The sequence below is a fragment of the Gigantopelta aegis genome, chromosome 3, assembly GCF_016097555.1.
Source record: "Gigantopelta aegis isolate Gae_Host chromosome 3, Gae_host_genome, whole genome shotgun sequence".
Taxonomy (NCBI): Eukaryota; Metazoa; Mollusca; class Gastropoda; order Neomphalida; family Peltospiridae; genus Gigantopelta; species Gigantopelta aegis.
The window spans coordinates 88,038,122-88,065,726 of NC_054701.1; the positions used below are offsets into that span (position 1 = coordinate 88,038,122).

Sequence of the window (27,605 nt, forward strand, 5' to 3'; positions counted from 1 at the left end):
TTAACGAAGATAATAACTTCAACGTTTCAGGATAACTTTATTGCTGACGGTACAAAATATGTCTGAAATAATTAACAGATTTTTGTAGCAAATTAATATTTTGTAATAAAATGAATACGAAGGGAAGTAAAAGAAAAGTTTGTTTCAAGACATTTCAGCATATTTGTTGTTCGATACAGTCAAACTCCTCCAAACTGGACACTAATGCTAGTATCAGACTACCAACTGCCAGCAGAAAGTTGGCCAACTCAATGGTTGTGTTGTAATTTCACCAACTGATGACTTGAAACGGGTACACTCAGATTAACAACTAATTGGTTATATGACGAGAATTAAGTTATAAGAGTGCTCAGGCTAGCAACTGGACAGTCTTAGAAGTCGTGACAACATAATTTTCTGCTGGCAGTTGGTAGTCTAGTATAACGGGACCAAGTAGAAAGTCTGGATTCAATGGGTATCTGATTTTGACAGGTTGGTTTTAAGAGGTTTGTCTGTATATGGTTACAAAATAATTTCTAAATCTAAAATGTTAACAAAATTTTATAATAAATGGACGGGACAGTAAAGGAATGTTTGTTTATGTTAGAACATTTTAAACTTCAACTAACTGATGTCTAATATATAGTTGACAAATCAACTCCAACTGTTGATAATGTATATATATTTTTAATAAAATGGGACTGGAAAGGAAAGGAATTGTTTTTTAATTCATTTCAACTTATTTTGTGCTTATATCCAATAAGCTTGTTGTCCTGGACACACACCTCACTCAGCTATCTGGGCTGTCTGCCCAGGACAATGGGTTAGTTGTTAATGAGATCAGAGGGTGTAGTGGTCAAACACCTACCCACTGAGTTGTTAAAACTTGCTCTGGGTGGGAGCTGGTACCGGGCTATAAACACAGTACATACCAGCACAGCTAGCTCTGGGTGGGAGCTGGTACCGGGCTATAAACACAGTACCTACCAGCACAGCTAGCTCTGGGTGGGAGCCGGTACCGGGCTATAAACACAGTACCTCCCAGCACAGCTAGCTCTGGGTGGGAGCCGGTACCGGGCTATAAACACATTACCTCCCAGCACAGCTAGCTCTGGGTGGGAGCCGGTACCGGGCTATAAACACAGTACCTACCAGCACAGCTAGCTCTGGGTGGGAGCCGGTACCGGGCTATAAACACAGTACCTCCCAGCACAGCTAGCTCTGGGTGGGAGCCGGTACCGGGCTATAAACACATTACCTACCAGCACAGCTAGCTCTGGGTGGGAGCCGGTACCGGGCTATAAACACAGTACCTACCAGCACAGCTAGCTCTGGGTGGGAGCCGGTACCGGGCTATAAACACAGTACCTACCAGCACAGCTAGCTCTGGGTGGGAGCCGGTACCGGGCTATAAACACAGTACCTACCAGCACAGCTAGCTCTGGGTGGGAGCCGGTACCGGGCTATAAACACAGTACCTACCAGCACAGCTAGCTCTGGGTGGGAGCCGGTACCGGGCTATAAACACAGTACCTACCAGCACAGCTAGCTCTGGGTGGGAGCCGGTACCGGGCTATAAACACAGTACCTACCAGCACAGCTAGCTTAAAAAATAAATAAAAGTTAAAATAAAATTTGCCAACTGCTTTCAGTGTTCGCAGTTGGCAAATTTGGCAAGTGCCAGAGCTAGCCCTGTACTAAACTTATGTCCGATGGCATAACCACAACACCAGCAAGGCTGGCTGTTTGTTTAATGATACTTGTGCTATTTGGAATCTAATAATACGGTTATTTTCATATTCAGTCTACGGTACACAAGACAAAACCTGTTACTGCCACATTGGTTATTCCTTCTGTAATATATTCATTCCTAAAACAGATAACCACATTCCATGATCGTTAGTATACACTGGCAATGGGTTGAACAGGAAAAAAACTATCTAAAAGGATCTATCATAGAACCCTTAGATATTGTTCCAAAAAATATATTTACTTAACATGAAAAATCACTTTCAACTTTCACTGTTTCTTGCACAACAGATGTTGACTAAATATGTTTATTCCTTTACAACACTAACCCCCCCCCCCCCTCCAAACTGTCAAATATTACTGTCAATGAGACTGCTGATGCTATCACTGAATGAATGAAGTCTGCGTATCTGATTGGCATTGCTACAACGTACAGCGCTTAACATGTATCCTTAAAGGCACATACCCTAGTTCAGCCTGTTAAAATGGACACTAAGTTTAGCTAATCTACAAATCTGCAACACATTTGGATAAGTTTATAAAAGAGTGAAGGTAAAGTCTGTAATGTTTAAATGGGAAAAATATGTTGTAGTGTTTAAAAACAAGGGTCTGTCACTTTAAATTAATAGTTAGTATTAAAACTTACATTAATGAACCGAAACAATACTTAATAATGACACCCTCCGGTACCGGGCTATAAACACAGTACCTCCCAGCACAGCTAGCTCTGGGTGGGAACCGGTACCGGGCTATAAACACATTACCTACCAGCACAGCTAGCTCTGGGTGGGAGCCGGTACCGGGCTATAAACACAGTACCTACCAGCACAGCTAGCTCTGGGTAGGAGCCGGTACCGGGCTATAAACACAGTACCTACCAGCACAGCTAGCTCTGGGTGGGAGCCGGTACCGGGCTATAAACACAGTACCTACCAGCACAGCTAGCTCTGGGTGGGAGCCGGTACCGGGCTATAAACACAGTACCTACCAGCACAGCTAGCTCTGGGTGGGAGCCGGTACCGGGCTATAAACACAGTACCTACCAGCACAGCTAGCTCTGGGTGGGAGCCGGTACCGGGCTATAAACACAGTACCTACCAGCACAGCTAGCTTAAAAAATAAATAAAAGTTAAAATAAATTTGCCAACTGCTTTCAGTGTTCGCAGTTGGCAAATTTGGCAAGTGCCAGAGCTAGCCCTGTACTAAACTTATGTCCGATGGCATAACCACAACACCAGCAAGGCTGGCTGTTTGTTTAATGATACTTGTGCTATTTGGAATCTAATAATACGGTTATTTTCATATTCAGTCTACGGTACACAAGACAAAACCTGTTACTGCCACATTGGTTATTCCTTCTGTAATATATTCATTCCTAAAACAGATAACCACATTCCATGATCGTTAGTATACACTGGCAATGGGTTGAACAGGAAAAAAACTATCTAAAAGGATCTATCATAGAACCCTTAGATATTGTTCCAAAAAATATATTTACTTAACATGAAAAATCACTTTCAACTTTCACTGTTTCTTGCACAACAGATGTTGACTAAATATGTTTATTCCTTTACAACACTACCCCCCCCCCCCCCCCAAAACTGTCAAATATTACTGTCAATGAGACTGCTGATGCTATCACTGAATGAATGAAGTCTGCGTATCTGATTGGCATTGCTACAACGTACAGCGCTTAACATGTATCCTTAAAGGCACATACCCTAGTTCAGCCTGTTAAAATGGACACTAAGTTTAGCTAATCTACAAATCTGCAACACATTTGGATAAGTTTATAAAAGAGTGAAGGTAAAGTCTGTAATGTTTAAATGGGAAAAATATGTTGTAGTGTTTAAAAACAAGGGTCTGTCACTTTAAATTAATAGTTAGTATTAAAACTTACATTAATGAACCGAAACAATACTTAATAATGACACCCTCCAAATCAACCTTAAATACATATTTCATCTTAAAACTTACATTAATGAACCGAAACAATACTTAATAATGACACCCTCCAAATCAACCTTAAATACATATTTCATCTTAAAAGTTATATTAATGATCTAAAACCACACTTAAGACTGTTTCCAAATGAACCTTAAATACATATTTCATCTTAAAAGTTATATTAGTGATCTAAAACCACACTTAAGACTGTTTCCAAATCAACCTTAAATGCATATTTCATCTTAAAAGTTATATTAATGATCTAAAACCACACTTAAGACTGTTTCCAAATGAACCTTAAATACATATTTAGTGTTAAAAGTTATATTAATGATCTAAAATCACACTTAAAAGACTCTTTCCAAATGAACCCTAGACACCTGCTGATCTGTAGTTTAAACAAATATTGTTGCCACGTGTACCGGTATCTATAGCAACACAATATTTCTGTTGTTGTTACTGTTAAATCCATTTCAATCTTGCTCATAGATCATTTAACATGCTTCTAAACCAACAAACTACAAACACAGGTTATACTGACATACATTCAACTAGTTTTTCTAAACCAACAAACTACAATTTAGTACAAACACAGGTTATACTGACATACATTCGACTAGTTTTTCTAAACCGATTCCAAACAGATGAAAGATCTTATTGGCATGTTCTAAGTGATAGTTACCATTTTATTTTTTTCATTTCTCGATAGCAGAAATGTTTTTTAAAAGGAAGAACTTGTCTTGTATCAGCTGAAACTAAAAAACACAACAATTTGCCGTTACAGGGTGTATAACACCAATAAAACCCCATAGATGTTAATAACAGGACTCAAACTTGATGGCGGTATGAATGCCAATTGCTGTAGCAATTTTTTTACTCATGGCTTTTTATTGACAACGATCGAAGGGAGGATTTCAAAATAATTTTTTACTTTGTGTTTATTTGTTGCAAAAGTCACTGGTTTAAAATTTCTGCAGGCTGGCTCAAAATTGCTTTAATTGAAAATCTTTACAACTTTCTGTAGGTAACACATGTTTATGTTTGAGCCCTGTAATAGTAACACATGCCTAAAGCTGCCTTGGGGGGGGGGGGGGGGGGGGAGAAAGACAGGGGGGGGGGGGGGGGGGGGGGAGAAAGACAGTTGCCCCCTGCGAATCTCACATTTTTGTGTATTTTTTAACTCCAAAAAATAACATACACATCTCAGGGTTTAATTCGTAGTGTTTCATTTGTTTATAAAAAGTAGTAACACCCCCCACCCCACCCCCCTATCGGATTTTGATCAGGGTACGGCCCTGGTTGCTATATGCAAATGTTTAATATACCAGATATAAATACTACAACTGATAGTCTTACAATAAATGACAGAGAAAAAGGTAGTGTTTCTTTGTTCAAACTGCAACACTATTAATTGGAAGGTTCTTGGACTACCCTAGTTCACACAAGCTTTCACATCTGCAATTTTTGTTTTCGTATCTTAAGTTCAAGGGCCATAACTCTGTCAAAATTGGGTAAATTGCCATGTAAGTTACACTTGATCTGTAACATTACATGGTAAAGCTATACATAAAATTTCAGCTCAATATCTCAAAGCATTCTGAAAACAAGTCTAAGAGAGACAGACAGACAGACAGACAGACAGACAAGTCTAGGAAAACAAATGTTCATATTCCTAAGTTCAAGGACCATAACTCTGTCAAAAATGGGTAAATCTGTAATCTGTAAATCCATACACAAACTTTCAGCTCAATATCTCAAGGCATTCTAAACAAAAATCTAGAAAACTATATGTGGGACAGACAGAGAGACAGAGAGACAGACAGACAGACAGTTAGAAGGATGGAGATGATATAGTCATACAGTCCCCTGCAGTTGGACCGGTAGGGGACTAATACCAATCATACAGCCTTATTGAAAACAAACATGGACTGTTACAATGGTGAAGCTGGTGATAGACTGCCTACCAATGTGAAGACTGCATTTCCACAGATCCTCGTTCAAAACAAAAACGTTTCTAACTGCTAATAAATATGACAGTTACCAGTACTGGCTAGTCACCGAGTACTCTACCCGACCAGTAATCTGCACTGCATTTGAATAAACACTGATTAAATGCACCTAAGGCCTTCACCACAAGTGAAGTAAGCCAGAGATTATCTGTTAACAAACAGGACATACATGTATATATGTATATGCTGATACTGCAGATAGCGTTTATCATATTGATATTTGACACACTTGCAGCAGGACATGACTCAGTGGTAATATTGCCTGTGTTGCAATTGATTTAAATGTTTATAACGTTTTACATCATGTGTGTTTGTAAATCTAGGTGATTCTCTCTCTCTCTTACATTATTTCTCTCTCTCCCTCTCTCCCACAACACACCAGTGTAAAATGTCACTATATGTATCTTTATAACTCTTGGTCTCTCTCTCTCTCTCCCACAACACACCAGTGTAAAATGTCACTATATGCATCTTTATAACTCTTGGTGTCTCTCTCTCTCTCCCACAACACACCAGTGTAAAATGTCACTATATGTATCTTTATAACTCTTGGTGTCTCTCTCTCTCTCTCTCTCCCACAACACACCAGTGTAAAATGTTACTATATGTATCTTTATAACTCTTGGTGTCTCTCTCTCTTTCTCCCTATCTCCCACAACACACCAGTGTAAAATGTCACTATATGTATCTTTATAACTCTTGGTCTCTCTCTCTCTCCCACAACACACCAGTGTAAAATGTCACTATATGTATCTTTATAACTCTTGGTGTCTCTCTCTCTCCCACAACACACCAGTGTAAAATGTCACTATATGTATCTTTATAACTCTTGGTGTCTCTCTCTCTTTCTCCCTATCTCCCTCTCTCCCACAACACCAGTGTAAAATGTCACTATATGTATCTTTATAACTCTTGGTGTCTCTCTCTCTCCCACAACACACCAGTGAAAAATGTCACTATATGTATCTTTATAACTCTTGGTGTCTCTCTCTCTCTCCCACAACACACCAGTGTAAAATGTCACTATATGTATCTTTATAACTCTTGGTGTCTCTGTCTCTCCCTGTATGGGAATGGGATTTAGCTCAGTTGGTTGAGTGCTCGCCTGAGGTGCTTGCATCGCAGGATCAAACCTCCTTGGTGAATCCATTCAAATGACTGGGGTTTTTTCTCATTCCAACTGGTCAAAGGCTGTAGTATGTGCTGACCTGTCTGTGGGAAAGTGCATATAAAAGATCCATTGGTGCTAAAAGAAAAATGTAGCGGGTTTCCTTTTATGACTATTAGTCAGAATTACCAAATGTTTAACATCCAATAGTCGATGATTAATTAATTAATGTAATTAAATGTTGTTAAAGAAAACAAACTTTAACTCTCTGTAAGTTTCTGTCCATGCATACACTTTCTCTTCTTTTTTTGCCGTTGATTTAATAAATGTTATGTACAGGTACATACAGATACAAATTTGTATGTAAATAAGTTAATTATTCTGCATTTTTTTGTCATACCCATCCAAAATTAAAAGCAAAAAACTCTACACGATGTAAAGATAAATGTTGATAATTTCAGCTAAACTATAATCTAATTTATGAAAATTCTTTTATACAAAAACAAAACAAAAACTAAACACCAAACATGTACCGTACAGAAATCAGATCAACAGGTGGAAAACCCAAAGTCTGCTAATATCCTAGTACTTCGTAGAATAAAACTTATGTTTGAACATCTCTAGGCAATCAGTGTTGAATTGAGTCTATAGACATTAACCCCAGTTGACCCGGATTTACATCTGTTTCTGGGATCTGCCTAGCTGTACAGACGTACATGTATTTCTGGCAGATGGAAAGAAAGAAGTGTTTTATTTAACGACGCACTCAACACATTTTATTTACGGTTATATGGCGTCAGACATATGGTTAAGGACCACACAGATTTTTTTAGATGAAACCCGCTGTCGCCACATAGGCTACTCTTTTAGGACAGGCAGCAAGGGATCTTTTATTTGCACTTCCCACAGGCAGGATAGCACAAACCATGGCCTTTGTTGAACCAGTTATGGATCACTGGTCGGTGCAAGTGGTTTACACCTACCCATTGAGCCTTGCGGGGCACTCACTCAGGGTTTGGAATCGGTATCTGGATTAAAAATTCCATGCCTCGATTGGGATCCGAACCCAGTACTTACCAGCCTGTAGACCGATGGCCTGCCACGACGCCACCGAGGCCGGTTCTGGCAGATGGACTTACATGTATTTGTGGTATCTGCCAAGCTGTACAGACTTACATGTATTTCTGGCAGATGGACTTACATGTATTTCTGAGATCTGCCAAGCTGTACAGACTTACATGTATTTCTGGCAGATGGACTTACATGTATTTCTGGGATCTGCCAAGCTGTACAGACTTACATGTATTTCTGAGATCTTCCAAGCTGTACAGACTTACATGTATTTCTGGCAGATGAACTTACATGTATTTCTGAGATCTTCCTAGCTGTATAGACATACATGTATTTCTGAGATCTTCCAAGCTGTACAGACTTACATGTATTTCTGGCAGATGAACTTACATGTATTTCTGAGATCTTCCTAGCTGTATAGACATACATGTATTTCTGAGATCTGCCAAGCTGTACAGACTTACATGTATTTCTGGCAGATGGACTTACATGTATTTGTGGTATCTGCCAAGCTGTACAGACTTACATGTATTTCTGGCAGATGGACTTACATGTATTTCTGAGATCTGCCAAGCTGTACAGACTTACATGTATTTCTGGCAGATGGACTTACATGTATTTGTGGGATCTGCCAAGCTGTACAGACTTACATGTATTTCTGAGATCTTCCAAGCTGTACAGACTTGCATGTATTTCTGGCAGATGAACTTACATGTATTTCTGAGATCTTCCTAGCTGTATAGACATACATGTATTTCTGAGATCTTCCAAGCTGTACAGACTTACATGTATTTCTGGCAGATGAACTTACATGTATTTCTGAGATCTTCCTAGCTGTATAGACATACATGTATTTCTGAGATCTGCCAAGCTGTACAGACTTACATGTATTTCTGGCAGATGGACTTATATGTATTTGTGGTATCTGCCAAGCTGTACAGACTTACATGTATTTCTGGCAGATGGACTTACATGTATTTCTGGGATCTGCCAAGCTGTACAGACGTACATGTATTTCTGGCAGATGGACTTACATGTATTTGTGGTATCTGCCAAGCTGTACAGACTTACATGTATTTCTGGCAGATGGACTTACATGTATTTGTGGTATCTGCCAAGCTGTACAGACTTACATGTATTTCTGGCAGATGGACTTACATGTATTTCTGGGAGCTGCCAAGCTGTACAGACTTACAAGTATTTCTGGCAGATGTACTTACCGGTACATGTATTTCTGGGATCTGCCAAGCTGTACAGACTTACATGTATTTCTGAGATCTTCCAAGCTGTACAGACTTACATGTATTTCTGGCAGATGGACTTACATGTATTTGTGGTATCTGCCAAGCTGTACAGACTTACATGTATTTCTGGCAGATGGACTTACATGTATTTCTGAGATCTGCCAAGCTGTACAGACTTACATGTATTTCTGGCAGATGGACTTACATGTATTTGTGGGATCTGCCAAGCTGTACAGACTTACATGTATTTCTGAGATCTTCCAAGCTGTACAGACTTACATGTATTTCTGGCAGATGAACTTACATGTATTTCTGAGATCTTCCTAGCTGTATAGACATACATGTATTTCTGAGATCTTCCAAGCTGTACAGACTTACATGTATTTCTGGCAGATGAACTTACATGTATTTCTGAGATCTTCCTAGCTGTATAGACATACATGTATTTCTGAGATCTGCCAAGCTGTACAGACTTACATGTATTTCTGGCAGATGGACTTATATGTATTTGTGGTATCTGCCAAGCTGTACAGACTTACATGTATTTCTGGCAGATGGACTTACATGTATTTCTGGGATCTGCCAAGCTGTACAGACGTACATGTATTTCTGGCAGATGGACTTACATGTATTTGTGGTATCTGCCAAGCTGTACAGACTTACATGTATTTCTGGCAGATGGACTTACATGTATTTGTGGTATCTGCCAAGCTGTACAGACTTACATGTATTTCTGGCAGATGGACTTACATGTATTTCTGGGATCTGCCAAGCTGTACAGACGTACGTGTATTTCTGGCAGATGGACTTACATGTATTTGTGGTATCTGCCAAGCTGTACAGACTTACACGTATTTCTGGCAGATGGACATACATGTATTTGTGGTATCTGCTGAGCTGTACAACCATGTAGTTCAGAACTTGAGGCATGTCTTGTGTCAGAACTAATGACAAATAAAAGTAAATGATTACAACGAACATGGATCAAGGTAGTTGGAGAAAAACCAGAAGTTTTACTAAACCACTAACAAGGTTCCTCTACAGCACAGCTGAAGGAAGGCTGCCACCAAGGCCAATTTGTTTAATTTCTGTTTGTTTACTGTAACCCAAATTATTAAGAACTATCATCCCAGTCATTCATATTCATACATAACAATTTTAAAAATGTCCTTCCTTTTTAAATATAACATATTTGGGGATTCATTTAAAAATTAAACCTAAAATGGTCTTTCAAAAGTTTTAAAATTATATCTCATTTAAATAATGTTTTATTTTTTTTCTTGAGCATTTTACATTAAATCCAGTTTACTTTGTTTACTATGCCCCCCCCCCCCTCCCCCCAAAAACCCTGGTCAATCCTAAACTGACTGCGCATCAAGCAGGTGCTTTCTCAATGGGCTAAGTTCTGCCTTCCATAGAATCATATATAGTCAGTGAGTCAATACTTTACTAAGACAAACCCTAGTGAGGTCGTTCGGTTGGTGGAGTGGGAACAGATTGCAGTCATCTATCAGTGTCTTGCCAACCTGACAGTCTCGTCTCCTGTGTGATAGATGACCAGAAAGATTTCCAACACTAACACCAGACTCAGGTGTGAAATACACCATTTCCTTATCACAGTGTCCACTGAGAAAACCAACTCAGTTTTTTCAAGAAGATGTTGGCTTTTTTTTCCAAGATTTTTTTTTCTTTCTTTTTAAAAAAAAAAAAATTTCCAAAAGGATAAAACCATGAAATACAATAATACAAAATGTGTATTGATACATACTGGACTGATTCACACATTTGACAATTCTCTACATTAACCGCTCTGATAACTGGTAGACTGGTACATCCACAAAGAGAATACCCAATTAACCATGTAGTTAAAGGGACATTCCTTAGTTTGCTGCACTGTAAGTAATAAAATATTTCTACAATTAAACTTACATATTAAATATATTTTCTTGTCTAGAATATCAGTGTCTGTATCAGTGTATATTCAATTTCTTTCTGGTCATCTTAATATTTGTAAGAAGACCAAACTGGATTTTGTCTTCAAATAATTTTGTACGTATGAAAATAAAATATTTTAGGAACTAAAATGAAATTTAACCTAGTACAAATATTAGAACGGTCAGAAACACATTTAATATACAGCCACTAATATTGTAATCAGATAAATATATTTGATATGTAATTACAATCGTTAAAAAGTCTCTTTTAGTCAATAACATATTAAAAAGTGAAGCAATCTCAGGAATGTCCCTTTAAGAACAGTGTGGTCAAGTTGAACACAATGAAATACTTAGTACATGTAGCAGCTATTGATCAATTGCAACTGGGTTTGTGATGCACTCGTTTATTTGTTAAATCATTCCAGCCAGTGCACCACAACTGCTATATCAAAGGTCGTGGTATGTGCATTCCTGTCTGTGGCAAAGTGCATATAAAAGATCCCTTGCTGCATTAGGAAAATTGTAGCAAGTTTTCTCTGATGACTATGTGTCAGAATTACCAAATGTTTGACATCCAATAGCCGATCATTAATTAATCAATGTGCTTTAGTGGTGTCTTCTTCTTTTTTTCGTTTATGTGTCAGAAACATACATATCCAGAACACCAACATATACTGTCAGTTTAACAAATAAAATAACTTCTTTAAAAAAAATTAAAAACCTTAGTTAGTTCTGCTAACTGGATAGTATGTTTATTTAGTTCTTATAAATGCAAAACTGTGCTTTAAAACAATATTACATATACCCAATAGCTCAACAAAGAACAGTTTCATACCATACTTAGTTGCACCAGAATAAGTAATTTAAAACTCTTGCTTATGCATAGTGGTTTAGAAATACCATACAAGCATGACTACATGTATAGCATTAACAATACACACGTGTACAGCTTAACAACATCTACACACAGTAAAATACATTGTTTCTACACAGAGCAGTGAAGCATACAGATCAATCAGCAAAGGTTTTATATTATCACTGGTAAAACAATTTGTAACAAAACGACATATCGTATTTTGTGTGTTTTCTTGAATGTGACTTCTTGTCTTTGGTTCTCCCACAGGCCTGGGCTAGCTTTGGCACTTGCCAACTTCGCCAATTGCGAATTTCAAAAACAATTGGCCAATTTTATTTTAATTTGGCGAAATAATTTTATGTAATAATTGATATTTGGATACAAAATAACTGGGTTTTTGCAATTTTTGAAATTTAACAGATAATTTGGCAAAATGTTCTGCTGACCCAAAGCTATCCCTGCAGACACTTGTAGTGATCTTCACCGAATGTTAGCAGAGTATATCTAGTGTTTTCCCTACAGACACTTGTAGTGATCTTCACCGAATGTTAGCAGAGTATATCTAGTGTTTTCCCTACAAATGTTCTGCTGACCCAAAGCTATCCCTGCAGGCACTTGTAGTGATCTTCACCAAATGTTAGCAGAGTATATCTAGTGTTTTCCCTACAGACACTTGTAGTGATCTTCACCGAATGTTAGCAGAGTATATCTAGTGTTTTCCCTACAAATGTTCTGCTGACCCAAAGCTATCCCTGCAGGCACTTGTAGTGATCTTCAACGAATGTTAGCAGAGTATATCTAGTGTTTTCCCTACAGATGTTCTGCTGACCCAAAGCTATTCCTGCAGGCACTTGTAGTGATCTTCACCGAATGTTAGCAGAGTATATCTAGTGTTTTCCCTACAGACACTTGTAGTGATCTTCACCGAATGTTAGCAGAGTATATCTAGTGTTTTCCCTACAAATGTTCTGCTGACCCAAAGCTATCCCTGCAGGCACTTGTAGTGATCTTCACCGAATGTTAGCAGAGTATATCTAGTGTTTTCCCTACAGACACTTGTAGTGATCTTCACCGAATGTTAGCAGAGTATATCTAGTGTTTTCCCTACAAATGTTCTATCCCTGCAGGCACTTGTAGTGATCTTCACCGAATGTTAGCAGAGTATATCTAGTGTTTTCCCTACAGACACTTGTAGTGATCTTCACCGAATGTTAGCAGAGTATATCTAGTGTTTTCCCTACAGACACTTGTAGTGATCTTCACCGAATGTTAGCAGAGTATATCTAGTGTTTTCCCTACAGGCACTTGTAGTGATCTTCACCGAATGTTAGCAGAGTATATCTAGTGTTTTCCCTACAAATGTTCTGCTGACCCAAAGCTATCCCTGCAGGCACTTGTAGTGATCTTCACCGAATGTTAGCAGAGTATATCTAGTGTTTTCCCTACAGACACTTGTAGTGATCTTCACCGAATGTTAGCAGAGTATATCTAGTGTTTTCCCTACAAATGTTCTGCTGACCCAAAGCTATCCCTGCAGGCACTTGTAGTGATCTTCACCGAATGTTAGCAGAGTATATCTAGTGTTTTCGCTACAAATGTTCTGCTGACCCAAAGCTATCCCTGCAGGCACTTGTAGTGATCTTCACCGAATGTTAGCAGAGTATATCTAGTGTTTTCGCTACAAATGTTCTGCTGACCCAAAGCTATCCCTGCAGGCACTTGTAGTGATCTTCACCGAATGTTAGCAGAGTATATCTAGTGTTTTCCTTACAAATGTTCTGCTGACCCAAAGCTATTCCTGCAGGCACTTGTAGTGATCTTCACCGAATGTTAGCAGAGTATATCTAGTGTTTTCCCTACAAATGTTCTGCTGACCCAAAGCTATCCCCTGCAGACACTTGTAATGATCTTCACCGAATGTTAGCAGAGTATATCTAGTGTTTTCCCTACAGACACTTGTAGTGATCTTCACCGAATGTTAGCAGAGTATATCTAGTGTTTTCCCTACAAATGTTCTGCTGACCCAAAGCTATCCCTGCAGGCACTTGTAGTGATCTTCACCGAATGTTAGCAGAGTATATCTAGTGTTTTCGCTACAAATGTTCTGCTGACCCAAAGCTATCCCTGCAGGCACTTGTAGTGATCTTCACCGAATGTTAGCAGAGTATATCTAGTGTTTTCGCTACAAATGTTCTGCTGACCCAAAGCTATTCCTGAGGCACTTGTAGTGATCTTCACCGAATGTTAGCAGAGTATATCTAGTGTTTTCCCTACAAATGTTCTGCTGACCCAAAGCTATCCCCTGCAGACACTTGTAATGATCTTCACCGAATGTTAGCAGAGTATATCTAGTGTTTTCCCTACAGACACTTGTAGTGATCTTCACCGAATGTTAGCAGAGTATATCTAGTGTTTTCCCTACAAATGTTCTGCTGACCCAAAGCTATCCCTGCAGGCACTTGTAGTGATCTTCACCGAATGTTAGCAGAGTATATCTAGTGTTTTCGCTACAAATGTTCTGCTGACCCAAAGCTATCCCTGCAGGCACTTGTAGTGATCTTCACCGAATGTTAGCAGAGTATATCTAGTGTTTTCGCTACAAATGTTCTGCTGACCCAAAGCTATTCCTGAGGCACTTGTAGTGATCTTCACCGAATGTTAGCAGAGTATATCTAGTGTTTTCCCTACAAATGTTCTGCTGACCCAAAGCTATCCCCTGCAGACACTTGTAATGATCTTCACCGAATGTTAGCAGAGTATATCTAGTGTTTTCCCTACAAATGTGGCACGGCATGGTAGACAAAACACTTTGGGGGCAATTTTGACCATTTTCAGGGCACTTTGTTTGCATTAAAGACAAAAACAATAATTGAAATAAACATAAATGTAATTAATGTTCTTGCTTTAATAAATGAATGGCAAAATATATAACAGAGATATTTTTATTAATTAATAATATTTTTTTTTTAGTGTTTTATCAAGGCAATTTTAGAATTAATTATTGAAAAAGGGTTTTTTAATCTCAGTGCAGCATGGCACTGATTAAGGCAAGATGGTGCTACACTAGTGAGGCATGGTGCTGCACCATGCTAAAACAAGCTAGGAAAACACTAATATCTATTTAATCTATCAACAAAAAGGGGCACTTTTCAATTTATAATTTATAAATGGTACAGATCTCAACAAAACTGCCACCCGTGATCAAGACTGGAACTCTGCACAATACAGAGTCAAAGAGGGATTTGGCAAAATAGACTAGTAGATTCCATGAATTACTATCCAGTGCCTCGTCTATAGGACAGGCACTCCCAAGGAGATCCTTTACTGGAGAATTCATCTTTCTTGCACCATCATAAAGAGGACTGCCACTACCAGACTAGTTTACTTAATTAAAACTAGGTCAAGACAGAGCTCATTGGGATATGAGTTTAAGAATCATTTTGTTGAGTACTGCATTATGGAAGGAGATCCTTTACTGGAGATTTCATCCTTCTTGCACTGCCATTCCCAGACTAGTTTATTGAATTAAAACTAGCACAGGAGGGAGCTCGTTGGAATAAGAGTTTAAGGATCATTTTGTTGAGTACTGCATTAGGATTCACTACACAAGTTTTAGACATTGTTACACAGTTCTAAAACAGTAAATTAATAGTCACTGCTAATCATTTTTTTAATGTTATTAGCACTGAAAAGAAAATGTTCCTTGGATTTGCTAAATGAATGAATGAATATTTAACAATACCCCAGCATGAAAAATACATCGGCTATTGCCGTAGTGGGTGTCAAATTACGGTAAATGCAAACATTAAGTGATGATCAACATCAATATAAAAATGCAACAGTTAAATTAAAACACAGTGTAAAGAACTGTGTAAAAAACACAAGTATTACAGATAAGTAAAATTGGATTTGCTGAAATGCCGTAAAGATCGGTACAGTCTCAGGTGGTGATCAACAGTGCAGTGAGTACCTGGTAAGAAGTAATTCCGATAACTATCATTTTCTGTAGCAGTGTTACCAACCAACATTCCCGTTTCACAAACAAAACCGATCAGTTAACATAAACCAAAGCATCAGCTTTCCACCAACAGTTTTCGTTATATCGACACATGTTTACAATGCACACCAGCAAAAGAGAGAAAAATAAATTATGTTTGTAATTTTATGAGCAAGGAAAATAAATATGTTAGCAGGTGACTTGCCACCTGCCCACGACAATAGTCTTGTATGAAAGCAGTTAAAAGATTCTCAGATGTCCGGTGTATACCTCGGAGTCAAGAGTGATAGTTAACACTCTCTGGCAGATTTTATGCTGTGCACTAGAAGTCTCGTGAAATCAAAACTCTGATTATCTACCAACTTAAGATAAATTAATGACCCTTCAAATAGGAAGGGTAAAGGTTTGCACTTACTGCACCATGGAGAATACAGGCTATGAATCTAACAACATTCCATGCTGTCCACGAATCCTACATTTTGGTGTCGAAAGTGTAAAAATTATGAGATGGAATTGTAAAATATTTTTATTACATCATTTTACAATTCTGGCAAAATCCCCCAAAAATTGTAAAATTTTATGACTGGAATATATTTAACAATCTTAATATCTTTATAAAAATCATAATTCATTGATTGTTAGAAATGTTCAGGGGTTGAAATAATCGGTTGCTTAGTCATCAAATGATCACAATTTTCAGTTGATGCCTAGAACAAAACGTTAATGGCCCCTAACATGACTCATCCTGGGGAAACAAATGGCGGTGAAACTCTACATATTATTTCAACCCCTGGTGTAAGATACTTGATAAAGTTTGACTTACCTGTTCATACGCTTGCCGATGCATGCACATTCATCCTTTTCATAAAACCAAATACCAAAAATGTCTGCAACCAAAAAATATTTATTTTATGAATAAGAAAAGGAACAGAATTTAAAACATATACATATAGAACATTTACACTCCATAGCTATTACTAAGATGGTATTTGTAACACTTGGTCTATAAAATAAAGAAACGAAACCTTCTAATATAGACTACTGTCTTCAATTCTTTTAGGTCAACCAGGTCATTGGGTTTTATACACATGCACATTCAGAACACACTGTCATAAGCACAGGTGCCAGCCTTGGCCGACTCCTCTGTCCAGGACAGGTTTACTTCATTTAACCAGGAATCTTTTATATGCACCATCCCATGGACAGGATAGCACATATCACAGCCTTTGATATACTAGTCATGGCACACTGGCTGGAGCAATAATAGCCCAATAGGCCCACCGATGTGGATTGATCCCAAACTGACTGCACATAAAGCAAGCACTTTACCAATGGGCTATGTCCTGCTCCCACCCACCTGCATTTTAGTCCACTGCTTAATAAAAGAAGCAATGGTTGCTTAATACAGGTTACTACTTCACCTAGATCACTGGTTGCTTAATACAGGTTACTACTTCACCTAGATCACTGCTTAATAAAAGAAGCAATGGTTGCTTAATACAGGTTACTACTTCACCTAGATCACTGGTTGCTTAATACAGGTTACTACTTCGACTAAATCACTGGTTGCTTAATACAGGTTACTACTTCGCCTAGATCACTGGTTGCTTAATACAGGTTACTACTTCGCCTAGATCACTGGTTACTTAATACAGGTTACTACTTCGCCTAGATCACTGGTTACTTAATACAGGTTACTACTTCGCCTAGATCACTGGTTGCTTAATACAGGTTACTACTTCACCTAGATCACTGGTTACTTAATACAGGTTACTACTTCGCCTAGATCACTGGTTGCTTAATACAGGTTACTACTTCACCTAGATCACTGCTTAATAAAAGAAGCAATGATTGCTTAATACAGGTTACTACTTCACCTAGATCACTGGTTGCTTAATACAGGTTACTACTTCACCTAGATCACTGGTTGCTTAATACAGGTTACTACTTCGCCTAGATCACTGGTTGCTTAATACAGGTTACTACTTCACCTAAATCACTGGTTGCTTAATACAGGTTACTACTTCACCTAGATCACTGGTTGCTTAATACAGATTACTACTTCACCTAGATCACTGGTTGCTTAATACAGGTTACTACTTCGCCTAGAGCACTGGTTGCTTAATACAGGTTACTACTTCACCTAGATCACTGGTTACTTAATACAGGTTACTACTTCACCTAGATCACTGCTTAATAAAAGAAGCAATGGTTACTTAATACAGGTTACTACTTCACATAGATCACTGGTTGCTTAATACAGGTTACTACTTCACCTAGATCACTGGTTACTTAATACAGGTTACTACTTCACCTAGATCACTGGTTGCTTAATACAGGTTACTACTTCACCTAGATCACTGGTTGCTTAATACAGGTTACTACTTCACCTAGATCACTGGTTACTTAATACAGGTTACTACTTCACCTAGATCACTGCTTAATAAAAGAAGCAATGGTTACTTAATACAGGTTACTACTTCACCTAGATCACTGGTTGCTTAATACAGGTTACTACTTCACCTAGATCACTGCTTAATAAAAGAAGCAATGGTTGCTTAATACAGGTTACTACTTCACCTAAATCACTGGTTGCTTAATACAGGTTACTACTTCGCCTAGATCACTGGTTGCTTAATACAGGTTACTACTTCACCTAAATCACTGGTTGCTTAATACAGGTTACTACTTCACCTAGATCACTGGTTGCTTAATACAGATTACTACTTCACCTAGATCACTGCTTAATAAAAGAAGCAATGATTGCTTAATACAGGTTACTACTTCACCTAAATCACTGGTTGCTTAATACAGGTTACTACTTCACCTAGATCACTGGTTGCTAAATACAGGTTACTACTTCACCTAGATCACTGGTTAATAAAAGAAGCAATGGTTGCTTAATACAGGTTACTACTTCACCTAGATCACTGATTAATAAAAGAAGCAATGATTGCTTAATACAGGTTACTACTTCACCTAGATCACTGGTTGCTTAATACAGGTTACTACTTCACCTAGATCACTGGTTGCTTAATACAGGTTACTACTTCACCTTGATCACTGGTTAATAAAAGAAGCAATGGTTGCTTAATACAGGTTACTACTTCACCTAGATCACTGGTTGCTTAATACAGGTTACTACTTCGCCTAGATCACTGGTTAATAAAAGAAGCAATGGTTGCTTAATACAGATTACTACTTCACCTAGATCACTGGTTGCTTAATACAGGTTACTACTTCACCTAGATCACTGGTTGCTTAATACAGGTTACTACTTCACCTTGATCACTGGTTAATAAAAGAAGCAATGGTTGCTTAATACAGGTTACTACTTCACCTAGATCACTGGTTGCTTAATACAGGTTACTACTTCGCCTAGATCACTGGTTAATAAAAGAAGCAATGGTTGCTTAATACAGGTTACTACTTCACCTAGATCACTGGTTGCTTAATACAGGTTACTACTTCACCTAGATCACTGGTTGCTTAATACAGGTTACTACTTCACCTTGATCACTGGTTAATAAAAGAAGCAATGGTTGCTTAATACAGGTTACTACTTCGCCTAGATCACTGGTTGCTTAATACAGGTTACTACTTCGCCTAGATCACTGGTTAATAAAAGCAATGGTTACTTAATACAGATTACTACTTCACCTAGATCACTGGTTACTTAATACAGGTTACTACTTCACCTAGATCACTGGTTAATAAAAGAAGCAATGGTTGCTTAATACAGGTTACTACTTCACCTAGATCACTGGTTGCTTAATACAGATTACTACTTCACCTAGATCACTGGTTACTTAATACAGGTTACTACTTCGCCTAGATCACTGGTTAATAAAAGAAGCAATGGTTGCTTAATACAGGTTACTACTTCACCTAGATCACTGGTTGCTTAATACAGATTACTACTTCACCTAGATCACTGGTTGCTTAATACAGGTTACTACTTCGCCTAGATCACTGGTTAATAAAAGAAGCAATGGTTGCTTAATACAGGTTACTACTTCACCTAGATCACTGGTTGCTTAATACAGGTTACTACTTCACCTAGATCACTGGTTGCTTAATACAGGTTACTACTTCACCTTGATCACTGGTTAATAAAAGAAGCAATGGTTACTTAATACAGGTTACTACTTCGCCTAGATCACTGGTTACTTAATACAGATTACTACTTCGCCTAGATCACTGGTTAATAAAAGAAGCAATGGTTACTTAATACAGGTTACTACTTCACCTAGATCACTGGTTACTTAATACAGATTACTACTTCGCCTAGATCACTGGTTAATAAAAGAAGCAATGGTTACTTAATACAGGTTACTTAATACAGATTACTACTTCACCTAGATCACTGGTTAATAAAAGAAGCAATGGTTACTTAATACAGGTTACTACTTCGCCTAGATCACTGGTTAATAAAAGAAGCAATGGTTACTTAATACAGGTTACTACTTCGCCTAGATCACTGGTTGCTTAATACAGGTTACTACTTCGCCTAGATCACTGGTTAATAAAAGAAGCAATGGTTACTTAATACAGGTTACTACTTCGCCTAGATCACTGGTTAATAAAAGAAGCAATACTTATTAGATCACTGGTTACTTAATACAGATTACTACTTAACCTAGATCACTGGTTACTTAATACAGATTACTACTTCACCTAGATCACTGGTTACTTAATACAGGTTACTACTTCGCCTAGATCACTGGTTAATAAAAGAAGCAATGGTTACTTAATACAGGTTACTACTTCGCCTAGATCACTGGTTGCTTAATACAGGTTACTACTTCACCTAGATCACTGGTTGCTTAATACAGGTTACTACTTCACCTAGATCACTGGTTAATAAAAGAAGCAATGGTTACTTAATACAGGTTACTACTTCACCTAGATCACTGGTTAATAAAAGAAGCAATGGTTACTTAATACAGGTTACTACTTCACCTAGATCACTGGTTAATAAAAGAAGCAATGGTTACTTAATACAGGTTACTACTTCACCTAGATCACTGCTTAATAAAAGAAGCAATGATTGCTTAATACAGGTTACTACTTCACCTAGATCACTGGTTAATAAAAGAAGCAATGGTAACTTAATACAGGTTACTACTTCACCTAGATCACTGGTTAATAAAAGAAGCAATGGTTACTTAATACAGGTTACTACTTCACCTAGATCACTGGTTAATAAAAGAAGCAATGGTTACTTAATACAGGTTACTACTTCACCTAGATCACTGCTTAATAAAAGAAGCAATGGTTACTTAATACAGGTTACTACTTCACCTAGATCACTGGTTGCTTAATACAGGTTACTACTTCACCTAGATCACTGCTTAATAAAAGAAGCAATGGTTACTTAATACAGGTTACTACTTCACCTAGATCACTGGTTACTTAATACAGGTTACTACTTCACCTAGATCACTGGTTACTTAATACAGATTACTACTTCACCTAGATCACTGGTTACTTAATACAGATTACTACTTCACCTAGATCACTGGTTCACTTAATACAGGTTACTAATACAGAAGCAAGATCACTGGTTACTTAATACAGGTTACTACTTCACCTAGATCACTGGTTAATAAAAGAAGCAATGGTTAAATACAGATTACTACTTCACCTAGATCACTGGTTACTTAATACAGATTACTACTTCACCTAGATCACTGGTTACTTAATACAGATTACTACTTCACCTAGATCACTGGTTACTTAATACAGGTTACTACTTAACCTAGATCACTGGTTACTTAATACAGATTACTACTTCACCTAGATCACTGGTTAATAAAAGAAGCAATGGTTACTTAATACAGGTTACTACTTCACCTAGATCACTGGTTACTTAATACAGATTACTACTTCACCTAGATCACTGGTTACTTAATACAGATTACTACTTCACCTAGATCACTGGTTAATAAAAGAAATGGTTACTTAATACAGATTACTACTTCACCTAGATCACTGGTTACTTAATACAGATTACTACTTCCTAGATCCTAGATCACTGGTTACTTAATACAGATTACTACTTCAAGATCAATACAGGTTACTACTTCACCTAGATCACTGGTTACTTAATACAGATTACTACTTCACCTAGATCACTGGTTACTTAATACAGATTACTGGTTACTATACAGATTACTACTTCACCTAGATCACTGGTTACTTAATACAGATTACTACTTCACCTAGATCACTGGTTAAATACAGGTTACTAGCAATGGTTACTTAATACAGGTTACTACTTCACCTAGATCACTGGTTAATAAAAGAATACAGATTACTACTTCACCTAGATCACTGGTTAATAAAAGAAGCAATGGTTACTTAATACAGATTACTACTTCACCTAGATCACTGGTTACTTAATACAGATTACTACTTCACCTAGATCACTGGTTACTTAATACAGATTACTACTTCACCTAGATCACTGGTTAATAAAAGAAGCAATGGTTACTTAATACAGATTACTACTTCACCTAGATCACTGGTTACTTAATACAGATTACTACTTCACCTAGATCACTGGTTAATAAAAGAAGCAATGGTTACTTAATACAGGTTACTACTTCACCTAGATCACTGGTTGCTTAATACAGGTTACTACTTCACCTAGATCACTGGTTGCTTAATACAGGTTACTACTTCACCTAGATCACTGGTTAATAAAAGAAGCAATGGTTGCTTAATACAGGTTACTACTTCACCTAGATCACTGGTTGCTTAATACAGGTTACTACTTCACCTAGATCACTGGTTGCTTAATACAGGTTACTACTTCACCTAGATAAAAGAAGCACTGGTTACTTAATACAGATTACTACTTCACCTAGATCACTGGTTAATAAAAGAAGCAGGTTACTACTTAATACAGATCACTACTTAACCTAGAAGCACTGGTTGCTTAATACAGGTTACTACTTCACCTAGATCACTGGTTAATAAATACAGATTACTACAGGTTACTACCTAGATCACTGGTTAATAAAAGCTTAATACAGACTACTTCACCTAGGGTTACTTAATACAGGTTACTACTTCACCTAGATCACTGCTTAATAAAAGAAGCAATGGTTGCTTAATACAGGTTACTACTTCACCTAGATCACTGGTTGCTTAATACAGGTTACTACTTCATACAGATTACTACTTAACCTAGATCACTGGTTACTTAATACAGGTTACTACTTCACCTAGATCACTGGTTGCTTAATACAGGTTACTACTTCACCTAGATCACTGGTTAATAAAAGAAGCAATGGTTACTTAATACAGGTTACTACTTCACCTAGATCACTGGTTGCTTAATACAGGTTACTACTTCACCTAGATCACTGGTTACTTAATACAGATTACTACTTCACCTAGATCACTGGTTACTTAATAAGACTACTTCAGGTTACTTAATACAGGTTACTACTTCACCTAGATCACTGGTTACTTAATACAGGTTACTACTTCACCTAGATCACTGGTTGCTTAATACAGGTTACTACTTCACCTAGATCACTGGTTAATAAAAGAAGCAATGGTTACTTAATACAGATTACTACTTCACCTAGATCACTGGTTACTTAATACAGGTTACTACTTCACCTAGATCACTGCTTAATAAAAGAAGCAATGGTTACTTAATACAGATTACTACTTCACCTAGATCACTGGTTAATAATACAGAACTACTTCACCTGGTTACTGGTTAAATACAGGTTACTACTTCACCTAGATCACTGGTTAATAAAAGAAGCAATGGTTGCTTAATACAGATTACTACTTCACCTAGATCACTGCTTAATAAAAGAAGCAATGGTTACTTAATACAGATTACTACTTCACCTAGATCACTGGTTACTTAATACAGATTACTACTTCACCTAGATCACTGGTTAATAAAAGAAGCAATGGTTACTTAATACAGATTACTACTTCACCTAGATCACTGGTTACTTAATACAGATTACTACTTCACCTAGATCACTGCTTAATAAAAGAAGCAATGGTTACTTAATACAGGTTACTACTTCACCTAGATCACTGGTTGCTTAATACAGGTTACTACTTCACCTAGATCACTGGTTACTTAATACAGATTACTACTTCACCTAGATCACTGGTTAATAAAAGAAGCAATGGTTACTTAATACAGATTACTACTTCACCTAGATCACTGGTTACTTAATACAGATTACTACTTCACCTAGATCACTGGTTACTTAATACAGATTACTACTTCACCTAGATCACTGGTTACTTAATACAGATTACTACTTCACCTAGATCACTGGTTAATACAGGTTACTACTTCACCTAGATCACTGGTTGCTTAATACAGGTTACTACTTCACCTAGATCACTGGTTACTTAATACAGATTACTACTTCACCTAGATCACTGGTTAATAAAAGAAGCAATGGTTACTTAATACAGGTTACTACTTCACCTAGATCACTGGTTAAATACAGATTACTACTTCACCTAGATCACTGGTTAATAAAAGAAGCAATGGTTGCTTAATACAGGTTACTACTTCACCTAGATCACTGGTTGCTTAATACAGGTTACTACTTCACCTAGATCACCTAGATCACTGGTTACTTAATACAGATTACTACTTCACCTAAATCACTGGTTGCTTAATACAGGTTACTACTTCACCTAAATCACTGGTTGCTTAATACAGGTTACTACTTCACCTAGATCACTGGTTGCTTAATACAGGTTACTACTTCACCTAGATCACTGGTTAATTAATGGTTGCTTAATACAGGTTACTACTTCACCTAGATCACTGGTTGCTTAATACAGGTTACTACTTCACCTAGATCACTGGTTAATAAAAGAAGCAATGGTTGCTTAATACAGGTTACTACTTCACCTAGATCACTGGTTGCTTAATACAGGTTACTACTTCACCTAGATCACTGGTTAATCAAAGAAGCTGGTTGCTTAATACAGGTTACTACTTCACCTAGATCACTGGTTGCTTAATACAGGTTACTACTTCACCTAGATCACTGGTTAATACAGGTTACTACTTCACCTAGATCACTGGTTTACTTAATACAGATTACTACTTCACCTAGATCACTGGTTGCTTAATACAGGTTACTACTTCACCTAGATCACTGGTTACTTAATACAGGTTACTACTTCACCTAGATCACTGGTTGCTTAATACAGGTTACTACTTCACCTAGATCACTGGTTGCTTAATACAGGTTACTACTTCACCTAGATCACTGGTTAATAAAAGAAGCAATGGTTACTTAATACAGATTACTACTTCACCTAGATCACTGGTTACTTAATACAGGTTACTACTTCACCTAGATCACTGGTTACTTAATACAGATTACTACTTCACCTAGATCACTGGTTAATAAAAGAAGCAATGGTTACTTAATACAGATTACTACTTCACCTAGATCACTGGTTACTTAATACAGATTACTACTTCACCTAGATCACTGGTTACTTAATACAGATTACTACTTCACCTAGATCACTGGTTACTTAATACAGATTACTACTTCACCTAGATCACTGGTTACTTAATACAGATTACTACTTCACCTAGATCACTGCTTAATAAAAGAAGCAATGGTTACTTAATACAGGTTACTACTTCACCTAGATCACTGGTTACTTAATACAGATTACTACTTCACCTAGATCACTGGTTAATAAAAGAAGCAATGGTTACTTAATACAGGTTACTACTTCACCTAGATCACTGGTTACTTAATACAGATTACTACTTCACCTAGATCACTGGTTAATAAAAGAAGCAATGGTTACTTAATACAGGTTACTACTTCACCTAGATCACTGGTTACTTAATACAGATTACTACTTCACCTAGATCACTGGTTAATAAAAGAAGCAATGGTTACTTAATACAGGTTACTACTTCACCTAGATCACTGGTTACTTAATACAGGTTACTACTTCACCTAGATCACTGGTTACTTAATACAGATTACTACTTCACCTAGATCACTGGTTAATAAAAGAAGCAATGGTTACTTAATACAGGTTACTACTTCGCCTAGATCACTGGTTAATAAAAAGCACTGGTTAAATACAGAACTACTTCACCTAGATCACTGGTTACTTAATACAGATTACTACTTCACCTAGATCACTGGTTACTTAATACAGATTACTACTTCACCTAGATCACTGGTTACTTAATACAGATTACTACTTCACCTAGATCACTGGTTACTTAATACAGATTACTACTTCACCTAGATCACTGGTTAATAAAAGAAGCAATGGTTACTTAATACAGATTACTACTTCACCTAGATCACTGGTTGCTTAATACAGGTTACTACTTCGCCTAGATCACTGGTTAATAAAAGAAGCAATGGTTACTTAATACAGATTACTACTTTACCTAGATCACTGGTTACTTAATACAGATTACTACTTCACCTAGATCACTGGTTAATAAAAAAAGCAATGGTTACTTAATACAGGTTACTACTTCACCTAGATCACTGGTTAATAAAAGAAGCAATGGTTACTTAATACAGGTTACTACTTCACCTAGATCACTGGTTACTTAATACAGATTACTACTTCACCTAGATCACTGGTTACTGGTTACTTAATACAGCTACTTCAGATCACTGGTTAATAAGAACTACTTCACCTAGATGGTTACTTAATACAGGTTACTACTTCGCCTAGATCACTGGTTGCTTAATACAGGTTACTACTTCGCCTAGATCACTGGTTAATAAAAAAAGCAATGGTTACTTAATACAGGTTACTACTTCGCCTAGATCACTGGTTACTTAATACAGATTACTACTTCACCTAGATCACTGGTTAATAAAAAGCAATGGTTACTTAATACAGATTACTACTTCACCTAGATCACTGGTTACTTAATACAGATTACTACTTCACCTAGATCACTGCTTAATAAAAGAAACAATGGTTACTTAATACAGATTACTACTTCACCTAGATCACTGGTTACTTAATACAGATTACTACTTCACCTAGATCACTGGTTAATAAAAGAAGCAATGGTTACTTAATACAGATTACTACTTTACCTAGATCACTGGTTACTTAATACAGATTACTACTTCGCCTAGATCACTGGTTAATAAAAGAAGCAATGGTTACTTAATACAGATTACTACTTTACCTAGATCACTGGTTACTTAATACAGGTTACTACTTCACCTAGATCACTGCTTAATAAAAGAAGCAATGGTTGCTTAATACAGGTTACTACTTCACCTAGATCACTGGTTACTTAATACAGGTTACTACTTAACCTAGATCACTGCTTAATAAAAGAAGCAATGCTTAATAAAAGAAGCAATGGTTGCTTAATACAGGTTACTACTTCACCTAGATCACTGGTTACTTAATACAGGTTACTACTTAACCTAGATCACTGGTTACTTAATACAGATTACTACTTCACCTAGATCACTGCTTAATAAAAGAAACAATGGTTACTTAATACAGATTACTACTTCACCTAGATCACTGGTTGCTTAATACAGGTTACTACTTCACCTAGATCACTGGTTAATAAAAGAAGCAATGGTTACTTAATACAGATTACTACTTCACCTAGATCACTGGTTACTTAATACAGATTACTACTTCACCTAGATCACTGGTTAATAAAAAGCAAT

At 37.2% G+C, this 27,605-nt stretch overlaps 1 protein-coding gene across 1 annotated transcript in view; it reads right to left on the reverse strand.

Moving 5' to 3' along the window:
* The window catches only part of LOC121369270 (mRNA-decapping enzyme 1B-like), a 129,155-nt gene that overhangs the window by 21,202 nt on the left and 80,348 nt on the right, over positions 1 to 27,605 (reverse strand). Inside the window, exon 4 of the mRNA XM_041494233.1 lies at positions 16,721 to 16,784. Coding sequence (XP_041350167.1) covers positions 16,721 to 16,784 — 64 coding nt within the window. The remainder of the gene's footprint in view (positions 1 to 16,720; positions 16,785 to 27,605) is intronic.